General features: G+C 38.5%; 1 protein-coding gene across 4 annotated transcripts in view; it reads left to right on the plus strand.

The window, feature by feature from the left end:
* Positions 1 to 18401, plus strand: part of pde1cb (phosphodiesterase 1C, calmodulin-dependent b) — a 100503-nt gene extending 82102 nt beyond the window's left edge. For all 4 annotated transcript variants that reach the window (XM_061693862.1, XM_061693863.1, XM_061693865.1 and 1 more), the window contains 10 exons: positions 291 to 391; positions 1499 to 1627; positions 2553 to 2654; positions 5620 to 5740; positions 7590 to 7671; positions 8947 to 9067; positions 11865 to 12040; positions 12826 to 13032; positions 13656 to 13718; positions 14165 to 18401. In XM_061693862.1, coding sequence (XP_061549846.1) covers positions 291 to 391; positions 1499 to 1627; positions 2553 to 2654; positions 5620 to 5740; positions 7590 to 7671; positions 8947 to 9067; positions 11865 to 12040; positions 12826 to 13032; positions 13656 to 13718; positions 14165 to 14184 — 1122 coding nt within the window. In that variant the 3' untranslated portion in view covers positions 14185 to 18401. The remainder of the gene's footprint in view (positions 1 to 290; positions 392 to 1498; positions 1628 to 2552; positions 2655 to 5619; positions 5741 to 7589; positions 7672 to 8946; positions 9068 to 11864; positions 12041 to 12825; positions 13033 to 13655; positions 13719 to 14164) is intronic.
* Positions 18402 to 22945: the final 4544 nt, after the last annotated feature.

Raw genomic sequence — 22945 nt, forward strand, 5'->3', positions numbered from 1 at the left:
AAAAACACTTTGTTTAACTTCTTATCTAAACTTTCCTTTTTGCTCTCCTTACCTTCCCCGTCTTCCCCCCACCACCCATTTGTTTCCATTCATGCCGAACCGTAATGTATTCCCTCCTACACATCTTCATAATGCAACCTTCCTCCCACCCCGCTTTTCCATTCACTGCCTTCCCATTTCTCATCACTTAATTCCTGTCCATTACTCTCTCTGTGCATTCTTTCTCATTCATGGCTGCCCTTTCCATTGTATCATTCTCCACCCTCCTTCATCTCCCCCCCCTCCCACAGCATTGGTTAACTGAGCTGGAGATCTTTGCCATGATCTTTGCTGCGGCCGTGCACGACTACGAGCACACGGGGACCACAAACAACTTCCACATTCAGACAAGGTAATGGATCATAAAATCAAAAGCGCTCAGCTCTTGACTCAGAGATCGATGCCCTCATTTACCAAGGCGAGAGGGGCTCTTACACACACGGGTACTGGTGCAGCAGTAACATAAGGGGAAGGACCAGAGACAATAAAGTTTCTCAGTCTGTAAAGAACTTATTTCATGATGTATGGGACTGTGGAATGGCATTCAAAGAAATATGCTTACTACTAATAAATATATATAAATATATATATATAATATATATATTTTGATGGATTCACCCCACCAGTGATTAATCAGAACCCCCACCTTGCTTAATAGAAATAACCAGAATGACTCAAACTGATCATCAAATCAGGACAGTTATAGTAATGCGGTATCATATCATATGCATGAAGTATGGATGAGTTCTAAGCTCGGGCTCGACACAGACGTGTCTTGTAAACTATGTATTAATTTGTCCAGCCGGTTATTAAAGACAACCTCGACTTTGCCAAAAATGAGCATATCAATTCAAAGTAAGCCACAAAGTCAGGGAAGTTACAGTCATGCATTTTGTATTATGAAGTGATCGTGTCCATAAATGTGCTAAAGCTCGGATGAGCAGAAACATTGACATGTCAGTCCATATAATGAACTATAGATTAGCCATCACTTCATGCTACACTGAATTTCTGGAATTTCCCTGGCTTATCTTGAGTCAATTGGTTCATTTCTATCGTGCAAGGTGATGGTTATCATTAATAACTGTCGTGAGGAGCATGGTAAGAACCACCTTGCACAAATTGACTCAAGATATGCCACAACGTCGGGGACATTGCCGTAATGCAGTGTCGCATCATCATGTCATTTCAATTTAGGCAGAAAACTATTTTGGCCTAAATTGAAATCCTTTATGCGTCCACACAATTTAACCTCATTGATACGAACATTAGACTGATCTAATTCCACTTGGGCAATAAAATTCCCTAACAACCAAAAATGAAAAAATCCTGGAATGAGTTTCAAATATCATCAAAGCCCTCTCTCTAATTATACTGATTAAAACGAGAAGCGGCAACATTAGATTGTCGCCGACGGTCATAAACGTCGTAATGGACTATTTGCTTGGCCTCCTCCCAGGTCTGACACGGCTATCCTGTACAACGACCGCTCCGTGTTGGAGAGCCACCACGTGAGCGCGGCCTACCGCCTGCTGCAGGAAGACGACGAGATGAACATCCTGTACAACCTCTCCAAGGATGACTGGAGGTCAGAGCAAAGGAGAGCGAGCGGCATGACAGCAATAGAGAAATAAAATACGGTGGTACCTTGACTTACGATTGCCGTAACTTTGTAGTTGTTCGAGTTTCAAGCTGTCACTATGTCGTTTTTGTGTTTTGTGTTGAAAGCCAAAATGTTTTTGTCACGGGCGAGCTTCATATACCCTGCCAAAAAGGGAAAGCCACTGTGGCCCGTACAATTTCAACGGTTTATCGAAGCGGGATAATAGCCAAATACATACAGTAAATGAAAACACTCGCGAGCAGCTTCAATGAGCCAACTCACTTCCAGACATGCTCACAACTAAGTTCCTGACATCATTCTTTAGGCCACACCCCTTAAAGCTACAGTTGTTGTTGTGACTCTGCTTGTTGCAACATACAATAATTACACTTTATAAAAGCAGTTAATTACTTTACATTCTCTTTTATGTTTTTATACAACAGTGCTGTTTTTCTTTATTAAAAATGTAACAAACGTATTTGTGAAGGTTCTGGAACAAATTAATGGCATTCCAATTCATGTCAGTATTGATCTTTTTAAACTCACAAGTCAAGTTATCACTGCACCAGAAATAAAATGAAGAAGAGATACAAAAGTTCAGACCCATGCACACTTCACACATTCATAGTGATTTTGCCTTTTGTTCTGCGGGAAATGACAAGTGCTTTCGAGGTCGAACAGTTCTGCACTCAGTGAAACTGTGATAATACATTAAAGAAGATAGGCACAATCCAATTTTCATAGCATGAGCCCGGACCTGTCAAAGCAAGACATTTATAAATAGCTCTAGCAGTCAGTGCCGGCTGTCTGCTTTTTGCCCCAGCAAGCTTTTAATTCTTTTTATTATTATTATTTTTTCACCAAAGTGTGTGTGCGCGACATTTCATTTTGTCTTGTCTTTTTCTCACAGAGAGCTGCGCGCTCTGGTGGTGGAGATGGTCCTGGCCACCGACATGTCCTGCCACTTCCAGCAGGTGAAGGCCATGAAGAACTTCCTGCAACAGCCTGAGGGGTCAGTTGACTGTATCACAGGTCGCCGGCTGCACAGTACAACACAAACACATTGAGCACATTTCTGCAAGAGCTGCTGTCGGCCGCAGCTCACGCCCAGCCACTCACGCCCAGCCACTCACGCAAATGTCACACGTCATCTCACCAGGCCCCGCCTCTTAAAGGCACATATCTAACACACAGACACTATCATACGTACATGATTTTGTGTTTGTGTTAGATTACATTTACAAAGTATTTAAAATGTTTGTTTTAAGTTTGCCCTTAAAACATGTGGGAGTGGTACACTTTTTTTTTTTTTTTTAAAGGGTTTTATATTAACTGTATATCACATTTATTTATTTATTTATTTATTAATAGCAAGTGGGTCCTGACTGTATCCCCCCGAGTGAATAGCGATTCACTGTATGGACAATTTAGTCTTCAATGAGACTAACCGTTTTTGGAATGTGGAAGGATGCCGGAGTACCGGTGAAGATACAAACTCCTTATAGGAGAGCCTGACCCTTTTTGTTTAAAACTCCACTTTCACTTGACGATATTATATTTGCCTATTGTAATATACCACTGCGATTGGCTGGCGACCAGTTCAGGGTGTACCCAGCCGCTCGCCCGAAGATAGCTGGGATAGGCTCCAGCACGCCCGTAAACCTAGTGAGGATAAGCGGAACGGAAGATGAATGAATGAAGGAATGAATGTATGTAATATACCATTGACATTGTTTACTGGTATTACCGGTACTGCAGTCAAGTAAATAAATGCCAAAAAATAGCCATTTGCCCTGATAGAAACATCACAAAGCACAAGCTGTTAAGTACAATACAATAATATACTATATAATATACTATATATAATATATGTTCCTATTCTTATGTTACCTGGAGTCAAGTAATCATTTGATCTGGTGACTCATCTCTGCTTGTGTAGCAGGTGTGATGATAAGAAAAGGTCAAGGGGTGTAGGAGCATGGGGGGGAACCTATTGACCTTCTAGGTGTCATTTCCAAAAGTGCCCTGAAAGCACTAACGTATAGGAGACTACTTCAGATCATTTCCCCTAGATGTGTGTGTGTGTGCGTGCGCGTGTGCGTGTCTGCGCGTGTGTGAGTGAGCAGCAAACAAGAGCCCGAACAGTGCTGACTGCAGGGTATCCTTCCATCACACACACACACACACACGCATGAGAGATTGCAGTGTGTAATGCTGAATGGACTGTAATGTAATTCGAGGCAGGCTGCTGCAGGCCTGACGCAAATGGGATGAGGATGGGAAATGCGAGCCGATCTTTCTCACCCCCGTGTTTAACCTTCTGTGCCTTTTTTGTTTGTCTCCTTCCCATTTTTGCATCCGTTTATGAGCCGCCAGTAATTCCTGATAATGTTAAATGAGCTTCACAGCAGATTTCTGTGTAACAGACAATTAATCTTAAGGAGGCAATCATGTTAAATGGGAAATAAATTTGGATTTGAACTTTTTATTTATTTATTTTTTTGGGTGGATGACCACATAATTGGTCAAGGAAATGTTGTGAAATCCTGAGTCAAGGCAATATTTGGGTCTCTCTTTAAACACTGGAAGGTGCAGGGTACTGTGTTTTCTGCTTTTTTACCCACGTGTCCCCCATTTCCCTGACTCTTGTTTTCCCAGCTGTCCCTTATTACCTTTGTTCATCTCGTATTCAGTTGGGTCGTCCACATGACTTGTAAGTTTTACCGGAAAGTCCAACACCTTATCGAAACAATGACTAAATAATGCACAGAGGGCCTAATTTGGATCATAATGTAATGTGTTTTTAAATACGAAAAATAGCACTCTATAATGTTATACTTTATCAAAACATAGTTATGAAATGAGTGAATAGAATGGGGGGGGGGGGGGGGGGGGGGATTCAAAAACTTTTTTAACTCATTTTTGTGTAATTGTCTTTGTTTTATGTTTAGTTTGGCTGTAACCTTCAGCTGAGAGAGGCAATAAACAGCTTGAAGCTTATTTTTTGGAGAATATTTACTAATTATATCTGGCAAACTCCTGCTTGTTGTGAAGTGAGTTGAGTTCAATTCACTGCCACCATACAGTGCTTGCATCTGAAGTTTGCACCCGCAAGTCAAGGGAAATAATTGGCCGATCGACAGCTCCTATCTTGAAAAACTTGAAAAAGGCACCACTGTAGAGTACTGTATCTACATCTGCTTATATCTTTTCTTTTTAGGAAAGTGCAACATGAATCGTTTTTCCTTTTATAAAATGAGGGATGCAGACACATGGAACAATAGCAGTTGGGACAGTATGAATTATGTTTTAAAACAGCAATGGCATGTGTTATTGCTTTGGCTCTTGCAGAAGAGCCTGCGACAGGTGTTCAAATGCTGCTTTTGCACTGCGCTTGGCTTTTCTTTTGTGCTGTAGTAAAATTCACTTTCGCGTGATGCCATTTCAAACGCGTTAACAAGTTTAATGTACTCCAAAAGCATATTGCGAGCCATGACGTATGCTAGCCAGAGGCTGAGCTGCACCGTGTGTTTACATAGTTATACACATGAGGCAGTTAATGTTTATGTTACACTGGGTATGCCTAAAATCTGAATCCGTGCTGTTTTACCCGCCTATCGTATGCCCTAAGCAAGAATAAATGTCTGTGTGCTTTCACCTTTTTAATACTTTCAGTGTGCATCTTTTGGAGTTCCATTGTAAAAACAACAATGCAATGAAACAGTGTGTAAGTGACCCACAGCATTACAGGACATTTTTTTCTCTCGAATATCATTCCTCTCATTGCTGCTTCAGAACAATGTGTTCCATTTTTGTCATTTAACGGCCATTATCAGTCAAATCCCAAATTGGTTGCCTCATCTCTTGAGGTTTCCGTTTGTACTTTTTTTAAATCCACTCTCCTTACCATTGTTATTGTACCTGCATATTCTTGCTTTGGTGTATTAATGTGACTCTCCATTTACTGTCATCTATAGCATCGATAAGCCGAAAGCCCTGTCCTTACTGCTGCACACTGCTGACATCAGCCACCCGGCCAAAGGTTGGGACCTTCACAACCGTTGGACCACCTCTCTGCTGGAGGAGTTCTTCAGACAGGTAAGTGCCAATGGAACACCTACCTCATCTTTAGGTATAGTGTAGGTATAGTAGTCATTCTTTAGGAGTAATTGTTGCAATTAAAAGAAGCCCCATAAACAAGCAAAACGCTTGCTGAGCTGATGTCATGATGATGGTTCAAACCACAGATGAAACGCATGAAAATGTCAGCATCACGACTCTATTCTCACAATGTTGTGAAAAGAAATGAGTCTTGGATTTGCTTAAGTCAAAAAATTACGTAAACTTGCAGCATCCATAACAGCCGAAGCAATAATGCTCAAAACATTGGATAACAATCTAAAAATACTAAATTGTTGCTCGAAAATACACAATGTATGAAAAAATACATTACGTTAAAAATAAGTGCTCGCGATACGAGGAAATATAAAAATGTAAGAGGAAAAATACAAAAAGATTAGTAGAAAAATACACCAGTATTATGAAAAATGCAATAATATTACACCAAAAAATACTAAGATTAGACAAAAAAAACTAAGATTAGATTTTAAAAAATATAATAAATTAGGCAAAAATAGACAATTATTGGAAAAAATGTCCAAAACATTTTCTAAAGTCCTAGAAACATTTGACAAACACACATTAGATCAAATACACACAGACAAACATACACAAGTATAACACAAATATTAGATACCAATACACAATAGAAAATGTTTAAATATTAAAGCAAAATACAGAGTATAAAAAAGTACCAAATATATATGAATAGTATCGTATAATTACTCAAATATCAAAAGAAAATGAAAAAAATATTGGAAAATATCAAAGAATATTCAACAAAGAAATACAGAAATATTGTAAAAAAAAATGTCAATATGAGATGAAATGTCTGTGTAAATAAATCTGTGTCTTTGGTTGTATTACACAAAAATATTATACAAATACAAAACTATTAGACAAAGCTATTAAAATGGTTGACAAAAATAGTAGAAGAAAAAATTAGAGACATTAGAAAAAACATGCAATGAAAAACAGCTTCTTGTCTGAGTTGAGTCTTCTCTGCCGACGTTTTCTTCTTTTTTCATCTTCGTCTTTGTTCTCCATTTGTGTGCTACTGCGGCACAAACCGGATGAGAGAAGCTGCGAGACAAGTACTACTCTTCTCATAAATTAATCATTCTTGTTATTGAGCACATCTTTATTAAACCAATTAAAATATTTTTGGGGCCAAATGCCAAAATCTTAGGAAAAGCACTATTTCTGTATCCACAAAAAGTAGCCATTGCCAAATAAATCGGCAAGATATACAGTAAATCCCGCATATTTTATCGCGGCCATAAAACGTTTAATCACTCTTCTGCAAAGTGACAAAAAGGGAGTTTGCCTACTCTAGTTCTCAGTGGCTCAGGTTATGAAGCATTAAACAAGATGCCACCAATGTCGCATAATGTTATGTAACAATGACTGAACATACTGTGTGTTGAGAAGAGATGCAAAACAAAACATCATAGCTGGAGAGGTCAAAAGAACAGTGTGCCGTCACTGCTACAATCCTTGATAAAGATCAGTCACGCACGTTGCTTCATTATCAAACATTGCTGTTGTCGTTATTATGGCTGCTTTTGTTATTGCGGTCGCTATCACAGGGCTTTTTTATTTTTTTTTTATCTCCAGGGACACACTTTGTCAATAAACAGCTTCTGCGCACGATGCTGACTCCCACCTCCGAATCTCAAGTGTTTTAAAAAAAAAAAAAAAAAAAAAAAAAGGAAAATGAAACGCATTTGTTCCCCAAAGGCAGTCGCTGTGCCGAGCAGGTCGTCAAGCCTGTTGAGCAACATAGCGAGACCACCGCGGTCTTCACGAGTGACTTTGTGTTTCCCAGGGGGACAAAGAAGCGGAGCTCGGCCTTTCCTTCTCACCGCTCTGTGACCGAAAGTCAACAATGGTGGCGCAGTCCCAGATCGGTGAGTCAGAATGCCACCTACGTAATAGAGTGACTCTATGGAAAGTTGACCGAGCAACAGTGCATCGCTTTTAATTCTGATGTAATTGACCCCATGCCACAGTTAATTCCCAAATGCCTCATCCACTTTAACATATAAATGCCCAACCACCGATAATTTCCCCCCGATTAGGGAAACTGACAATATATTAAATAGATGGGATGTTTTTGGAACGTAATCAAATTGTATGTATATGCTTCATTATCAGTATTTATTTGTAAAATATTAAAAATAGATTCATAATATTTAGGTTTATTATGCACGTTAATTCAAAACTAAATTGCCCGTAGGTGTGAATGTGAGTGCGGATGGTTGTTTGTTTGTATGTGCCCTGTGATTGGCTGGCAACCGGTTCAGGGTGTACCCCGCCTCCTGCCCGATGATAGCTGGGATAGGCTCCAGCACGCCCGCTACCCTAGTGAGGAGAAGCGGCTCAGAAAATGGATGGATGGATGGATAGTATTCAACGAACATAAAACAATTGGCCATCTCAGTGAAATGTAAAAAAAAAAAAAAAAAAAAAAAAAAAAAGGCACTTAATTACATTTTTAATTGATATTCTATTTTACATTAGCATGTATGTATTATGATAAGCTTTAACTTATATTTTATATAATTATTTAAGTTTCTGTGTTTAAATCCCTCAGGACTAAACACCTTAGCCTCTAGTTGACAGGAATATCATTTCCGATTATTATAAAATGTGTTTTTACAATAATACAGACAGAGACACACGTATAAACGTGTCACAACTGACTCAGTAATATTAGTAATTTTTTGTAAAGGATAAAGAATAGTCCCCTGAGGATTGTTATTGTCTGTCTACATGTGTTGCTCCACCATTTTGTTAAAACGTCCGCTGTTAAAGGGTTATAACATTGCATCGCTGGTGCAATTCCTTAGCCCGTCTTTCGCGTTGTTTGCTAGCATTAGGCTAAATGGACTGTTGTAAGGCAAATATGCCCTGTGGTTGTTTTAAATACACAAGATGTAATTCTTTGGGATATTTTTTATGCGACAGCAAACTTCAACTGGGAGTGGCAATAAAAAGCTTTAAGTGTTTTTTTTTTTTATTGTTGTTCACCAACTGGCATCTGAATCAGCCAAACGACAGATTGTATCTCAAACTCTGAAGTTGGGTCAGTCGTATCTCAAGGCACAACTGTATATTGAAATTCTGAAATGTCCAAATAATACCAGTTCTCTGCTAACCTGCGCATGTGCTGGCGTGCGCAGGCTTCATCGACTTCATCGTGGTGCCCACCTTCACCGTGCTGACCGACATGATGGAGCGCATCGTCACGCCGCTCATCGACGAGGCCTCGCACTCTGCTCTCGCGGGCTTCCGGCGCTCCAGGTGGGCTTTGCGCTTCAAAATTCGGGACACCATTTTGGGGTTCTTAATGCAATAGCGGCGTATCTAATAGAAAGAAAAGCGTACTAGTCGCACCGTGCGTAATCCATTTCTGCTGCGTGGAATTGTCCTCACCCTTCATTCAGCACACCCAGACTCCTTGAAATTGACGTTAGATAGGCTGCTCCACATTCAGGATCAACAACAGGCCCCAGCAAGGGCTGTCCAAAGTTGTGCAGTTGTTTTTGGATGAATTACAATGACTGTTGACAACCAAATACAGTAGCTTTAGCCAAAGCCTTCATTTACCTGGGTTAGATTTTATTTTTTACATTTTTTTAGGCTCACATAGCTTTTTCTCCAGAACCTGAATTTATCTGGTAAAGGTTAGATTTTTGAGGGATTCAAATGACTATATGGTTGTCAATTCGAAAGACTTTGGACGCCCACGTAGCCTTATCCAGAGGTCGGATTAGATTGGAGTTTTGTCAATTTTTTAGATATTGAACTGACAATGTGGGTGGCCAGATCGGAACCTTCATTTATAGTATTTGGAATAGAATGATTTTTTTTTCATTAATTGAAATTACTATGGTGATGGCGATGATCACATAGCTTTATACAGAGACCACATTAGATTTTACTTTTGCCTATTTTTAAAACATTTTATGGATTGAAATGACCGTTAATGGGCCCTTGCTTTATCCGGGATTTGAGTTAATCTGGGCTGAATTAGATTTTTGGGGGATTCAAATGACTATGTGGGTGGCCACTTAGCTTTAGCCAGAGGCTGCATTGAATTTGGGTTTTGTAATTTTTTGAGGGATTGAAATTATTATGTTGATAGTGACATAGTTTTATCCAGAACTATAATTCATCTGTGTTGGATCATATTTTTGTGGGATTAAATTGACTATGTGGATCGCCGCATAGCTTTATCAAGAGCCTTCAGCAGATTTGATTTTTGGCCATTTTTTAGCAAATCAAATGGTAATGCAAGTGGCTGTATAGCTTTAACCAAAGCCTGCATTTATCTATGATTTGATTTGTGCGTGATTCCGGTGTCTGTGGACAACCACATGGCTTTATCCAGAGCCGGCATTTATCTGAGGTTTGATTTAGTCTAACTAAACTAACTATCCAAAGAGTGCTAATAAAACTGTGTCTGTGTAAAAGTGTGTATAAAACATCAATATCAGCCTGCTTATCAGCGTGCGCAACAGCCGCCATCTCACACGGTCTTGGTGATTTCTGCTCACCTGACGTGCTGAAGCGCGTCAGAACTCTTCATCTTCCATTACGCCGCTTATTGCCATTTTCAGTTATCTGGAACCGTCTGGCCATTATCGCTCCCCTCTCATCGCTCAGACGGACGCTTTGAGTCAAGAGTGAATCATCTCAACACATGCCGGATGGATTTCTTTGCCTGGCGCATGTTCACATATTCCACTTCCCCAAAGGATGAATGCCACTGACTTTAGTGACGTCCCTTCATCTCTAATCCCATCACAGAGCTGTCACATGACTGGAGGCTGCTCTTCCTAATCTATTCTATTGATGTTAGGTGGGGGGGGAGCCAATGAAACCGATTTAATCTAATCACAAGGTAATAGGAAAAGGTCCAATTTGGGCACTGTACAGGATTTCTGACGCACGCACCCATCCACTCACACACACACATTTATCATCGGAAATGTTGTTCCCGTACGCCCCGTTTCAAGAAACCGCAAGCAACTGTATGTGTGTGATCACCAGGTGGCCCATGTTCAACGTAGGTATGAGAACAACTGCTGTGTTAATCTCTTCTTCTTCTTGCCGGGAATAAACAGCAGAGTAAACTTCCCGGAGTTTATTGCAGTACTGTAGAAGAAAAATACTGCAGCAGTTTATTTAAAAATAAACCAATCACTTGTCGACACAAACTTGGCTGACGTGCTGCACAAAAAGAAATTGCAATATTTTGCTATACTTTAGCGCGCAGGTGTCAAACTGAAGTCACGGGGGTGAGATCTGGGTTAACATCAATTTATCTGTCCCACGAAAGCACGTCATGTGCTTCAACTTCCATGATTCTGGCTAAAATCTGTACCAAATTTTCAAATGGTCATATACTGTATAGAAAATTACAATATCTTTTTTCTTACCAAACACCTTTTTGCAGTAACCTGAACAGGAGTTGGACAAACTATTATCCTTTACCTCTGATTTCAAAATTAGTTATCCATCAATTGTGTGTATGTAATATGAAGCGATGAAACATTTGTATGGTTTTAGTCATAACGGCCCTCTAAGGGAAACCGTACCAACATAGCCTGTGACAAAAATTAGGTTGACACCCCTGTTTTAGGGTTTACATTATGTATATTCAATATGTATATACAGTATATGTGTTGCATATACAAGATGCGCTAATTTTCCTGAAGTGGTATAGTTACATTTTGTATTAAATGTATTTTAATTAAATGGAATTTATTTCAATATATTTGGTTAAATTCATATATATTTATCATGAAATCATTTCATTTAAAAAAACAAAAAAAACAAAGCGGGCTCGTTTTTGTGACAGGTAGTTGAATAAATTTGAGCACTATTTTCACTTTTTTTCTTTCTATTTATATACTTGTAGCTAGACACATTGCTATTAACGCAAACACCATACAATATGTAAACAGACATTAAAAACTTGACCATGTAGCTCAGCTCAAATGTAGCTGTTCCAAACTAAGAATCAAATGCTAAGGGTAAAAATGTCCAATGCTCGTCAGTGCTCTGAGCTCGTCTCCTTTGTCTTTGCACGCAGTATGAACAGTATTGGCTCAGAGGAGGCCAAGAGGCACAGCGTGAAGAGCATGCCCTCCGACGGCTGCTCGTCGGGCCACAACTCCCTGCTGGCTGTGGACATGAAGAACTTCAAGGCGCTGTGGAACGAGGAGGTCTACCAGAACAGGGAGCGCTGGAAAGCGCAGGCCACCAAAGGTGCATGACGTTCATTCTACAAAAAGGCAAAATACAGAACTTTCAATACACCTCAAACGCAAAAACGTCTTGATTGGATTTTTTTATTTTTTTGGGGCTTCCTTGTTGCTTGCTTTTGTAGCATCTGTGCACTCCCACACAATCCACACATTCATTTTTCTACTTGTTAAACATCTACTCCAAAGTTTGCATGAATACAAATCATAAGCCTCATTTCAATTCATTTCAGATTATATTATGGGTCACTAAAAATGTTCCATTCAGAAGTTATTTTTCTTCTCTTTTTGTTCAAATATACGCATTCCCCAGTCCTTTTTATTATTATAGATTATTTTATGAGGGATTAAAATGAGTACAATAATAAATGACATACTTTAAATAATGTAATCATAACTTGCCTATCATTTTTTTTTTTATCAATTCTTCCTTGGGTATGCCACTTAGAAGCCAGTGATTTTAATTAGATATTTTTTTGTCTTACCATATTGTGGGTCTCTAATCTATTTTTTTCAATTGTTAAAAATTTCCCACTTTGTATATTAATAAACCTTAAGTTTTAAGTTTAAACTAATCTACTGAGAGCATCATAATTTTAATCAAATCTTTGAATTTTTTTTATCATTTAGTGGGTCACTTTATTTTATTTTCCCTAATAATGCTTTTTGAAATGTTTATTTCCCCCCCAGCCAACTGTCTTGTGTGTTATGTCTTCTTGGGGTATTACAATTTTTACAGTATGGCGGCGGTAACTAACACGCTCTCTTACCTGCCTTGTCGAACGTCAGAAGCCGAGGAGAGAGCCAAAAGGGACGCGGAGGAGCGAGCCCAGCAGGAAGACACCATGGAACCTCAGAAGGACCACGCCGACTCCGCCGAGCCCAAAGACGGCGAACAGGAGGCAGGCGACGAGGAGCCTGAGCCCGACGGCGGTGATGCGGCTCCACCGCCACCCGGGGGCGCCGCCGCACATAAGAGTCCCTCGCTGCAGAACGGTTAGCCATGTTAGTCAGACGACCTTGTTTTACAGTATTCAGTCTATGAAATTTCTTCTCTTCTTCGCAAGGAATATGCTAGAAAGGTAGTTATTGGTGTTGAAAGTATTGCCACAATAGTATGATTTCCCTAACAAGTTCAATTTATTTATAAAAAAAAATATTTTGTCTCCATATAAAGTTGCTCACTTTGTTCAATTAATTTTAGAGTTAATTTTACTAAAGTTGGATTTTATTTTTTTTCAACATTTTCGTTTTTTCATGTTGTACTGTGTTTTTCATTTAGTCGTATTGTGGGTCACTTGGTTCACTTTATTTCAATTTAGTAAAAGGCTTATTTATTTTCCCAAATGTTTTCATTTTGCCCACTTTGTTTTTGTGTTGTAGAGCAGCTCACATTAAAAAAAATAAAAAATGTTTTTGTTTTGTTGCTATTTTCATGTCCTAAAAAAATATTTTCCTCTTTCCCAATTTGTTCAGTTTCTTTTCTTTAGTGGCTCACTTACATTTATATTTATATTCTTACTTCAAACATCATTTATCTGTTTATCTGTCTATCTTAAATCTTGAGGCTTAAGCAAAATCATGTATGTTTATTAAAATTGAGTCTTTTGATTGTTCAGGAGAGTTGTCTGAAGGTGCAAACTCTCTGGGAAGTGAAGCGACCAAAAACACAGCACATGATGGTGAGTGGACGCCAACAAACCCAACACAAGATTTTAAATATTTTTAAGTACGGTAGTTAGTACTCTAAACACCTCAAAATTGCTACAACTTTGTTTCCTTTTATTTTAACATTTTCATTACATATTTTAAAATGTTCACTTTGTTGAATGACTTTTTTTGTCTTGTGGTTTTGTCACTTTAAAAAAAAAAAAAAAAAAAAAAAAAAAAAAAAAAACGAACTTTTTGATATTTTGCTTTTTTTTTTTAAATATATATATTAAAAAATTTTGTTTTCCCCTTTTCTGCTTTTTTTCCCCAAGTCATGTTATGGGAACAATTGGTATGAAAAACAAACACGTAACAGATTGTGTTGAATTTGCCATTTTCCTCAATTTTTCTAACATTCAACTTGTTTGCTCAGCATCCTAATCAAAACTCACTTTTTCTATTTTGTCCCTGCACACAGCGGAGATCACTACGGAATGAGAATCGCAGCGCCTTGAATACCTGAGGTGGGGGGTGGGGATGGGTTGCCAATCAGTAGGACTTTGTCGCTCCCTGCAGGAAACCGAGAAACTAACTGACGCCTTCACATCCTTAAGCGTCTCGTTTGTTTGGACTGTACATAATACCGCCACACTCCTGTTGTTGTCTCCCTTTAGACTGGATGGCTTTACAGCATTTAATTTGGAGTTCTCTATAGTTTTAGGCTCTGTGAAATGTCTTTTTTTTTTTTTGGTGTCTTCCCTGTGCTTTATCGTTCTTTTTGTACCTTTAATTTTGCTTTTAATGTAAATGGCTCTTATTGCAAACACAACGGCGTGGATTTAATGAAAGATATTGTCACAAAAACTTTTTTTAAATATACTGCATGTTTTGTTTAGCGTTTCTGTTCTTCTCGATGCCTTGTTGTGTTTTTGTGCTGTAGCAAAGCGTCTTTTAAAATGTCCTGCTTTTTTTCTCCGCCACGCTGCAAATATAAGTCAAATATTGCTTGTTGAGCAGATGTAAAATAACAAATCTCCACTTTCGCTGTTATTCTACATGTATACTTGTAGTTAAGAGTGTGAGAAATGGGCAGTATTTGCATTCCCATATTTACATAATTGTGCAATTTTATTTTGGTATAAACCCATAGTGCCAAGATGTTGGCATGTGATGTGCATCTTTGAGGGAAAACTATATCTAAAAAGGGAGAATTTAACAACTAACCTTCGAGGAATGAGAGAGAACCTTGTGGATTATTTGGGAGCCGTTCTTCTGTTTGACATGCACTCATGTTTTTTATAAGAAAGCGACATAATGTGCTGTGAAAAGCGACTTTTCTCTTTACCTGTGTGCCTCTTACTGCACATGTAACCGCGCCTGTAGGAACCAGCCGTCATTGTTTCTGCAACCTGTTGATGTTTTATGTGCTCTTTTTGTGCTGTAACAATTCTATTCCTCTTTGCCTTTTTTCATCGGCCAGTGAGTTTAATTTATTTTACTTTTGTTTATTCTTGTCATATACTGTTGTGGGGTCGCTTCGTTGGATTCCCCGCCCCCCCGCAAAATGTAAATTTCCCCCACCTGCTTTTTTTTTTTTTTAATTATCATAAAACGTCGGTTTTTTCACATTTAAAACAAATCTGATTTTCTGTTTTTTCACTTGAAATTGGTTTTACCAAGTCCACTTTTGTAGGTCACAATTTTGTCCCTTTTTCCCCACTTTGTTATTCTTTCACTCTTTTTCAAGTTTTTTTTAACTTCATCCATTTTCCGTACCACTTATCCTCATATTCTCATTAATATAGTGGGTTTCTTTGTTATTCTTTATATTCATTGTTCCCTTTTCTCAAATTTTCCCCATTTATTTCTTTAAAAAAAAGTTTTGCTTTGTTTTGTTGATTTAGTCTTTAAAGTTTTTTTATTCAATCTTTTCCCTTCATTTCCCTTTTTTTCTCCCCCCTTCCATTAGTTTAGTCCACTTTAGTGTAGTCCTATTTTAATTTGATACGTTTTTTTGAGTTTTGTCTCCTAAAATGTTTTTTTTTTTTTTTTTTTTACGATTGACTTTTCCACATTGTTTTATTTAGTCCACTTAAAGTCCCTGTAAGGTGCAAATAAAAACGTCTTGTAAATACGAGAGACCTCAGAGTAGAGTGTTGCTAACAAGCCTGCCAAATTTGAATGATTAACTCCTGCCGTGCGCCCATGTGAGTTACTGGGTGCCATTTTTAGCCAGCCCCTAAAACGTTAGGAAATCTGAAATGGTGAAAAGCAGTTGAATGCCATTTCTGCACGAGAGGCGTTATGCACAACCAACTTTAGCACTTTCTTCCGGCTGGGCCACTGGCGGAGCCCTACGGCAGGCGACCCGGAAGAAGCACCTGTAGAAATATGAAAAGTCTACAATGTCTTTGTTTGGTACAAGATGTCTTTAAGAGCTACCCAAGATGAAAATACTCTCTACAATGTTTATTCTTCATTTGTTTTCTTGTATCATATAGGCAATAATAAATGATATACATGTATTTAACTTTTTTTCTGAAAATAGCAGCAAATTAAAAAAATAAAATATAATCTACCAAATTTGGGTACAAACCATGTCATCAGTCCACCACTTGTTTTCTGGTTTGGTCACATGACGTTGCGCATCAAGTACGACATAGTACTCAGTCTTTGCAGATATCTTCAAATGTATAATATATTTGGAAACAATTCACTATACAGGGTCTTTAAGAAATAGTAGGTTTACTTGAATATATTCAAATTTTCTCCTTTGTTACATACTTTTTAATTTATTTGTGGTGCTTTTTCAGTTGTGTAGTGTGTTGCTTTGTCCAATGTTATTCTTTCCCTCTTTTTTTTTTTTTTTCTTTCTTTAAACATTTCCATTTTTCGTCGTGTTCCTATGACCTGTTTGTAAGCTACGTTGCTGGAACGATGTGAATTTTGTTCATTTTTAAAACTGTAACTTCCACCCACGCGCTTCGAACAAATGCTTGCTTGTGACGTCATCGAGTAGCCTGTTTCTGCTTTCGCACGCTGTTGCTGTACAGCACATTTAGCAGGCGGCGTCGACATCATGGCTGTATTTCTTCTCCACGTGGTGTTTTTGCAACTATTTGTCCCCCCCATCCCCCTTCCGACTCCCCTTCAATCTTAGACGACTGATCTCAAATCTCTCGAGGTCAGGTGGATGTAAAAAGTGTGCAAGGTTTTTAAAAAATCAACACTGGAAAATACCTAGTGTATTTCTGATCTCCTCACTGTGACCTGCTCTGATTTGTGTGTGAGTGAGTGCGTGCGTGTGTGTGTGTGTGTGTGTGTGTGTGTGTGTGTGTGCGTGTGCGTGTGCGTGTGTGTGTGTGTGTGTGTGTGTGTGCGTGTGTGTGTGTGTGTGTGTGCGCGCGCGTGTCGAGATGTGCCGGACTGTGTAACATATTAGATAACATTCAAATAGTCTTAACCCTTAAGAGAGCCTTTCAGAACATTTTGTGCCATTCATTTTTTTTCCTTTCAAGCCATTTTTGGCTTTTTTAAAATAATACTGGTCAGATTTTTAACATACTAGTTATTTGTCTGTTTTTTTTAATTTTTTTACAATACAAAAACCAACATTTGTTCTCAGCGGTTCAGAAAATTTATGGATAGATGGCTGGATAATGCAATCCTTTCTTCATATAGATATTGGTTCAACAGATGACGCTAGGTTTCAACCATTCAAAGCATGCAGCAACGTTTCACACCTTTTAAACGGTTTTCTACCAGGGTGCCTTGCTACTGAAATGTTTGTTGCTGTTTGTTAGATAATGGTGAAATTTAAAAATAAAAAGTCTGCAATGAGGGTTTTCCACTTTCATATCTCCAGTAGGTCAGTTTGTACAACTTCATTTTTTTCATAAGTCTCCACCCCCCCCCCCCCACCCTCATTTTTGCATTGTTTCATTTTCTCTCACATTTTTCAACTTCCTTTTCCTCCCCTTTTCACTTTTTTCTCAATGTATTTTCACTTTTCTACATAGTGTTTGAGAAATTTCTTTAGCTGTTTTTACCCAAGGGTTATTTTTTTTTCTGCCGCTTCACATTTTTTAATGTACAACGTTCCCCCATTTCCACATTTTTTTAAGGGTATTATTTTTTCCCCCCTTTTTCACATACAGTATGTCAATCATATGCACCCCTTTCACATTAATTTTTTTCCCAAGTTTATGTAATTTCCCCCTTTTTTTTAACAAATGTTTTTGCTCTGTTCAATGTTTATTTTTACTCACTATACGGTGGGCAACTTAATTTATATATTTTCTGCGCTTGTATGACCAGCATGGCAGCAAGTTAAAACAGTTTGACCACGTAACAATCTATTTGTGCCTACATTGGATGCAATGGGAAAAATATCTGCTCAATAGTTCCTTTTCTTTCTTTATTTTATTTTTTGTTGTTGTTGTCTGTTAGGTACAAGGGCGTTAGGCTATTGAAAGGACTTCATAAGGGTTAAACTACTTAAATGTAGGAGGGTTACTTGAATATTATTGATTGATTGAAAACAAAACTACAAGATGGATGCCAAACAGTCCACCCAATCTCCGAATGAAGTGATTGAGTGCTTGTGCGAGTTGAGAGTGTGTGCATGCAAGCGTGTGTGTCACTGTTCTATTGCGGCAGCGTGTGTGTGCCACCATGCTATGTGACTGCACAGCTGTGTCAATAAAGTGGACTCAAAGGGCTCAGATCATGTCAGCGTTTCTTCATTCCTAATTTTGTCATCTCACTCAGGTGGACGTTAGAGGACTCGTCTGCTGCGACAGGTACGGAAAATGTCTTTTGGTCACATTTTGGTTGGATTTTACAACCTATGACTGTTTTTCCAATGTAAGATAGGTCAGAACTTAATACTGCTAAATAGTCCCTATTAAATTTTGTCAAGCGTTGAAGTATGGGTCATAAAATAACCTAGTCAATTTTGGTGCATCTAGATAAAGGAGGTCTTGATCCAGACTTAAAACTGTTCTTTGAGTTCTTCGATTTAAAAAAAAACAACAAAACTTTAATTTCATTTTATTTAACATTAAGTAAAAATGTCAGCCCCTGGACATATTAAGTCGACACACCCCTGTTCATATCCCAGGTTTTTATGGTATGAGACCAAGATAAAGCATTTTAAAAATTTCCACCATTTTGATTTATAAGCTACAGAATACAACTCGATTTGAAAAAAGAAAATGAAATATCAACTGAGATGTGGTTGCATAAGTGGGCACACCCTCTTGTAACTGGGGATGTGGCTGTGATCAGAGTTTACCAATTGTCTTCAAGCTCGTGTTAAATGGAAGTCAGCACACACTTGCCACCATTTAAAACACCGCTGATTAACCCCAAATCAAGTTCAGATGTTCTAGGAGGCTTTTCTTTGCATTTGTGTAGTCACATATTAGCACAAGCCATGGTCAACAGTGAGCTTCCACAGCATCAGAGGGATCTCATTGTTCCAGGGTATCAGTCAGGAGAAGGGTACAAAAGAATTACCAAGGCATTAAATACCCTTGGAACACAGTGATGACCGTCGTCACCATATGGGAAAAATATAGCACAGCAGTGCCATTACCAAGAACTGGACGTCCCTCCAAAATTGATGAGAAAATAAGAAACCTGGTCAGGGTGGTAAAATTCTACTTACCATATTGTATATATATATATATATATATATATATATATATATATTTGTTTAATTCCAACCAAGGTTTACAGGTTTTGGTCACAATAATTATGGAAAAAGTGTTTTAAGTTTAAAGTAATTTTTCTTGGTCTCATTTTTTGAATAGCTCAAAAAGCCTGGCATTTGAACAGGGGTGTGTATACTTTTCATAGCCTGTGGGAGGAGGTGCCAGGGTGGGGCGGGTGCTCGGGGTGTGCATATGCATGTGTGCACTGTAATTATTTTGCTACAATTTTTTTCCGAATACAGTCAATGTTTTTAAACACGAAAAATATCTTTAAAAAAAGTTTGAACCAGTAATTTGTGTCAAACGTTTCCCCCCAATAGTATTCAGTGAGTTTATTTTTTACTGTTTGCTCATGCGTTTTTTTTTTTTTTTTTTTTTTTTTGCGGGGGGGCTTTATGTAGTTGTCATGTACAGTCCACTGGATGTCGCTGTTGCACTTAAAAAGCCAAATAAATTCCTCAGAGGTCGGCAGGCTTTCCTCCAGTCAGTATTGCTCCTCCTAGCAGTGATGCACTTGTGATATTATTCTCCAAGGTAGGCTGGAGGGCCTCGCTCATGCAACCTGTCAAAATAGAGCAGTGGTTCACAAACTTTGCACGCCGAGTACCATTAAAAATAAATAAATACATAAAATACTTTGGCACTCCAAGTACCACAATCCTGAAAACAAAATCTGAATACTGTAGCATAGTGGGCCTAAGTGTTTATTAAAAATTAGAAAGCTTTATTCCCAAAAAGTATATTATTTTCAACCACTGTAATTTATGCAACGTTTTAACAACACTGTGCTGAAATATAGGACAATTAAACCAAAAATGTTACTAGGCTTCAATTGAAATGCGCTGCTCATAAAAGTTGAATTTAAAAAAAAATTACCTAAATAAAAGCTTAAACAGAATTCTTAAAGATCAAATGCAAGTGTAGGGGACTAAAAAGGTAAATACCACTGAACTGTACCTGGGCAGTGATTATTTTGTTTACCACTAGAGGGAGCCAATGTAGCACCAGACTTTGAGAATCACCGCATTAGAACACACTAGATAAGCCACACTTCACAACAACCCAAAGTGGTCCGCATGCATATTCATGTTGCTGTGCGGAGACGACGGAGGCCGACAAGCAGAAGGCCCAAGTTAATTCAATTACATGCCAGCTGTTCCCCTAAAAGCCGGTGTTTGCACTGGAAAACACTTCTTCTATTAGGCTGGCGGCCCCTGCAGCATGACAAGGATCCCACCACCACCTTTTCTTCTTCTTCTTTTTCTTCTTCTTCTGGCTCGCCACTGATTTACGGAGCCTTTGTTTTGCACCATTACTCTATTTAATAGTCAATCTGCTCGCAAGTTAGATGTGCAAATGAGCTTGTACGCTTCATTCCAGACATGCTAGCAGTGTGTGTGTGTTCCTGTATTACCCCCCCCCCCCCCCCCCCCCCCCATACACACACGCACGCACGCACGCACTTATCTTATATGGAAGTGAGCTCACTTGCTTTATCCTTTGCACGCTTAATAAAGCAAACACATATTTCACACCCGACGTTGCTGCTTTACATGTGCAATGGCGCTCCATCCATCCATCCGTGTGTGTGTGTGTGTGTGTGTGTGTGTGTTTGTATTGGTGCTCCACCCCACCTCCTGTCCTGGAGCTCCAGTGTGCATCTCCTGCTTGCTGGAGGAAGAGGAGGGATGGCGAGAGAAGGTGTTCTCTGCCAGTCTGTCCTTCTGTTACACTTATGGGTTTGTGTTCCTGTCCATCTAACTTTGTGTGGGATGAGCGTTGACATCCCACTTTTTTATTTTTTATTTTCAGAGACAATTTGGCATGAAAAATTACAGGATGAGCTCCTTTCACTGCATGTGTGTGTTGGTCTTGTCGTTCTCTTTTTTGTGTGTGTGTGTGGCACCAATCTTGACAGTATAGTCTTTACTAAGGGGTGTCAAACTCATTTTTGTCAAGGGCCACGTCATAGTTATGTTTTTTTCTCAGAGGGCTCTTATGACTGTACATGTACCTCACCATATGATTTCATCTAAACAATTGCCATGGCTATTTATTGTCAAATACTTTTGAATTTGAAAACAGAAGTGAAAAATTGTGGCACACAAATATTATGTATACAACTATTGTTTATGTTGTCAAGAAGGTATTTGGTGAAAAATGCGTGTAATATCTGTTAAAAGTAAAGAAAAATTGTATGAGAAGAGCAAACGTATTTAGCATAAAACATGAACTCTGCACTTTAATTGCTGTACTGGGCCACATGAAGTGATGCGGCAGGCCAGATGTGGCCCCCAGGCCTTGGGTTTGACACCAGTTACTGTGTATGCATATATTTTTTTTCTTTTCTTGAGGATGAACTCATTTCACTGCATTTACGTACGTGGGTGTGTGAATGGGTCATGTTTATTCTAGCTGATTATTATTTTAGTTTAGTAGGGTTTTCAAATGTTCAAATATAAAAATTGGGCATTTTTAATTGAGTATGGTTTTCATATTGAAACATTTTGTGAGTTTTACCTAAATTTAGGGTTTTTATTAATTTTTTTTTTTACAATTTTCTTAATTTCAAAGCTTTAAAAAATATATATACTGTGTGTGTGTGTATATATATATATATATATATATATATATATATATATATATATATATATATAATTTCCTCCCCTTTAGTTTACCAGTGTTTTTGAAAAAAATATAAAAATTGAATTTATATTATATATTTACATTGGAACTTTTTTCAAATATACTTTTGATGATTATACAATTTTCTTAAATTTCTTTATTTTCCTTAGTTTCACTTTACTAGTGCGTTTAGAAAAATAGTGTACAATGTTTTTTTTTGTCATTTGCAAATGACATTTACATTGGAACATTAAAAAAAACTAATTTGAGATTTTTTTTCCATTTCTTTTTTCCATTTTTCTTATTTATCTCATGTCTTTTTCTTGCTCAAATGTTTGTGTTTTTAGTAGTTGCTCTGTCGTGTGTTCTTGCATTGAAAAGATTGTCATTTTCGAGCCCTGTCACAGTTTTCATGTGTGCCTTAGAGAGAACATGACTGACGTCCTCTACGTGTGCAACATGTACACGAGACGTCACGGAATGGGATAATTCAATTTGTGCGTGCGCGTGCATTTGTGACTTGGCTCAAGTTTTTTTTTTAGAGGCGAGCTCCTATCGACGGAGTGAGGGGAACGACCCCTCCAGAAGGGAGGGTGTGCTTCTGTTGGCAGACGAGCGTTTACTTCCTGCGAGCTTGTCAGGTTGGAGACGGGGGTTGCCCGCCAACTCTCGACCCCCCCACCATGGCGGCAGGGAAGACCCCCATCCCGATCCAACTTCCATCCAGAATTCATCCCGTCTTCTGACATCCGCGTAAGATCTCCCTTTTTGTTCCCCGTTTGTTGAAGTGCACTATTCTATATCATCGCATTGATTGATCCTTGCTTACTTATCATGTCCTTGTGCGCCCCGCCCTTTCCCCCCCAGTTTCAGCCAATCGGGTCTTTGCCTGGCTTTGCATTCTCCTCACCTGCTTA

The sequence above is a fragment of the Phycodurus eques genome, chromosome 13 (genome assembly GCF_024500275.1).
Source record: "Phycodurus eques isolate BA_2022a chromosome 13, UOR_Pequ_1.1, whole genome shotgun sequence".
Classification (NCBI taxonomy): domain Eukaryota; kingdom Metazoa; phylum Chordata; class Actinopteri; order Syngnathiformes; family Syngnathidae; genus Phycodurus; species Phycodurus eques.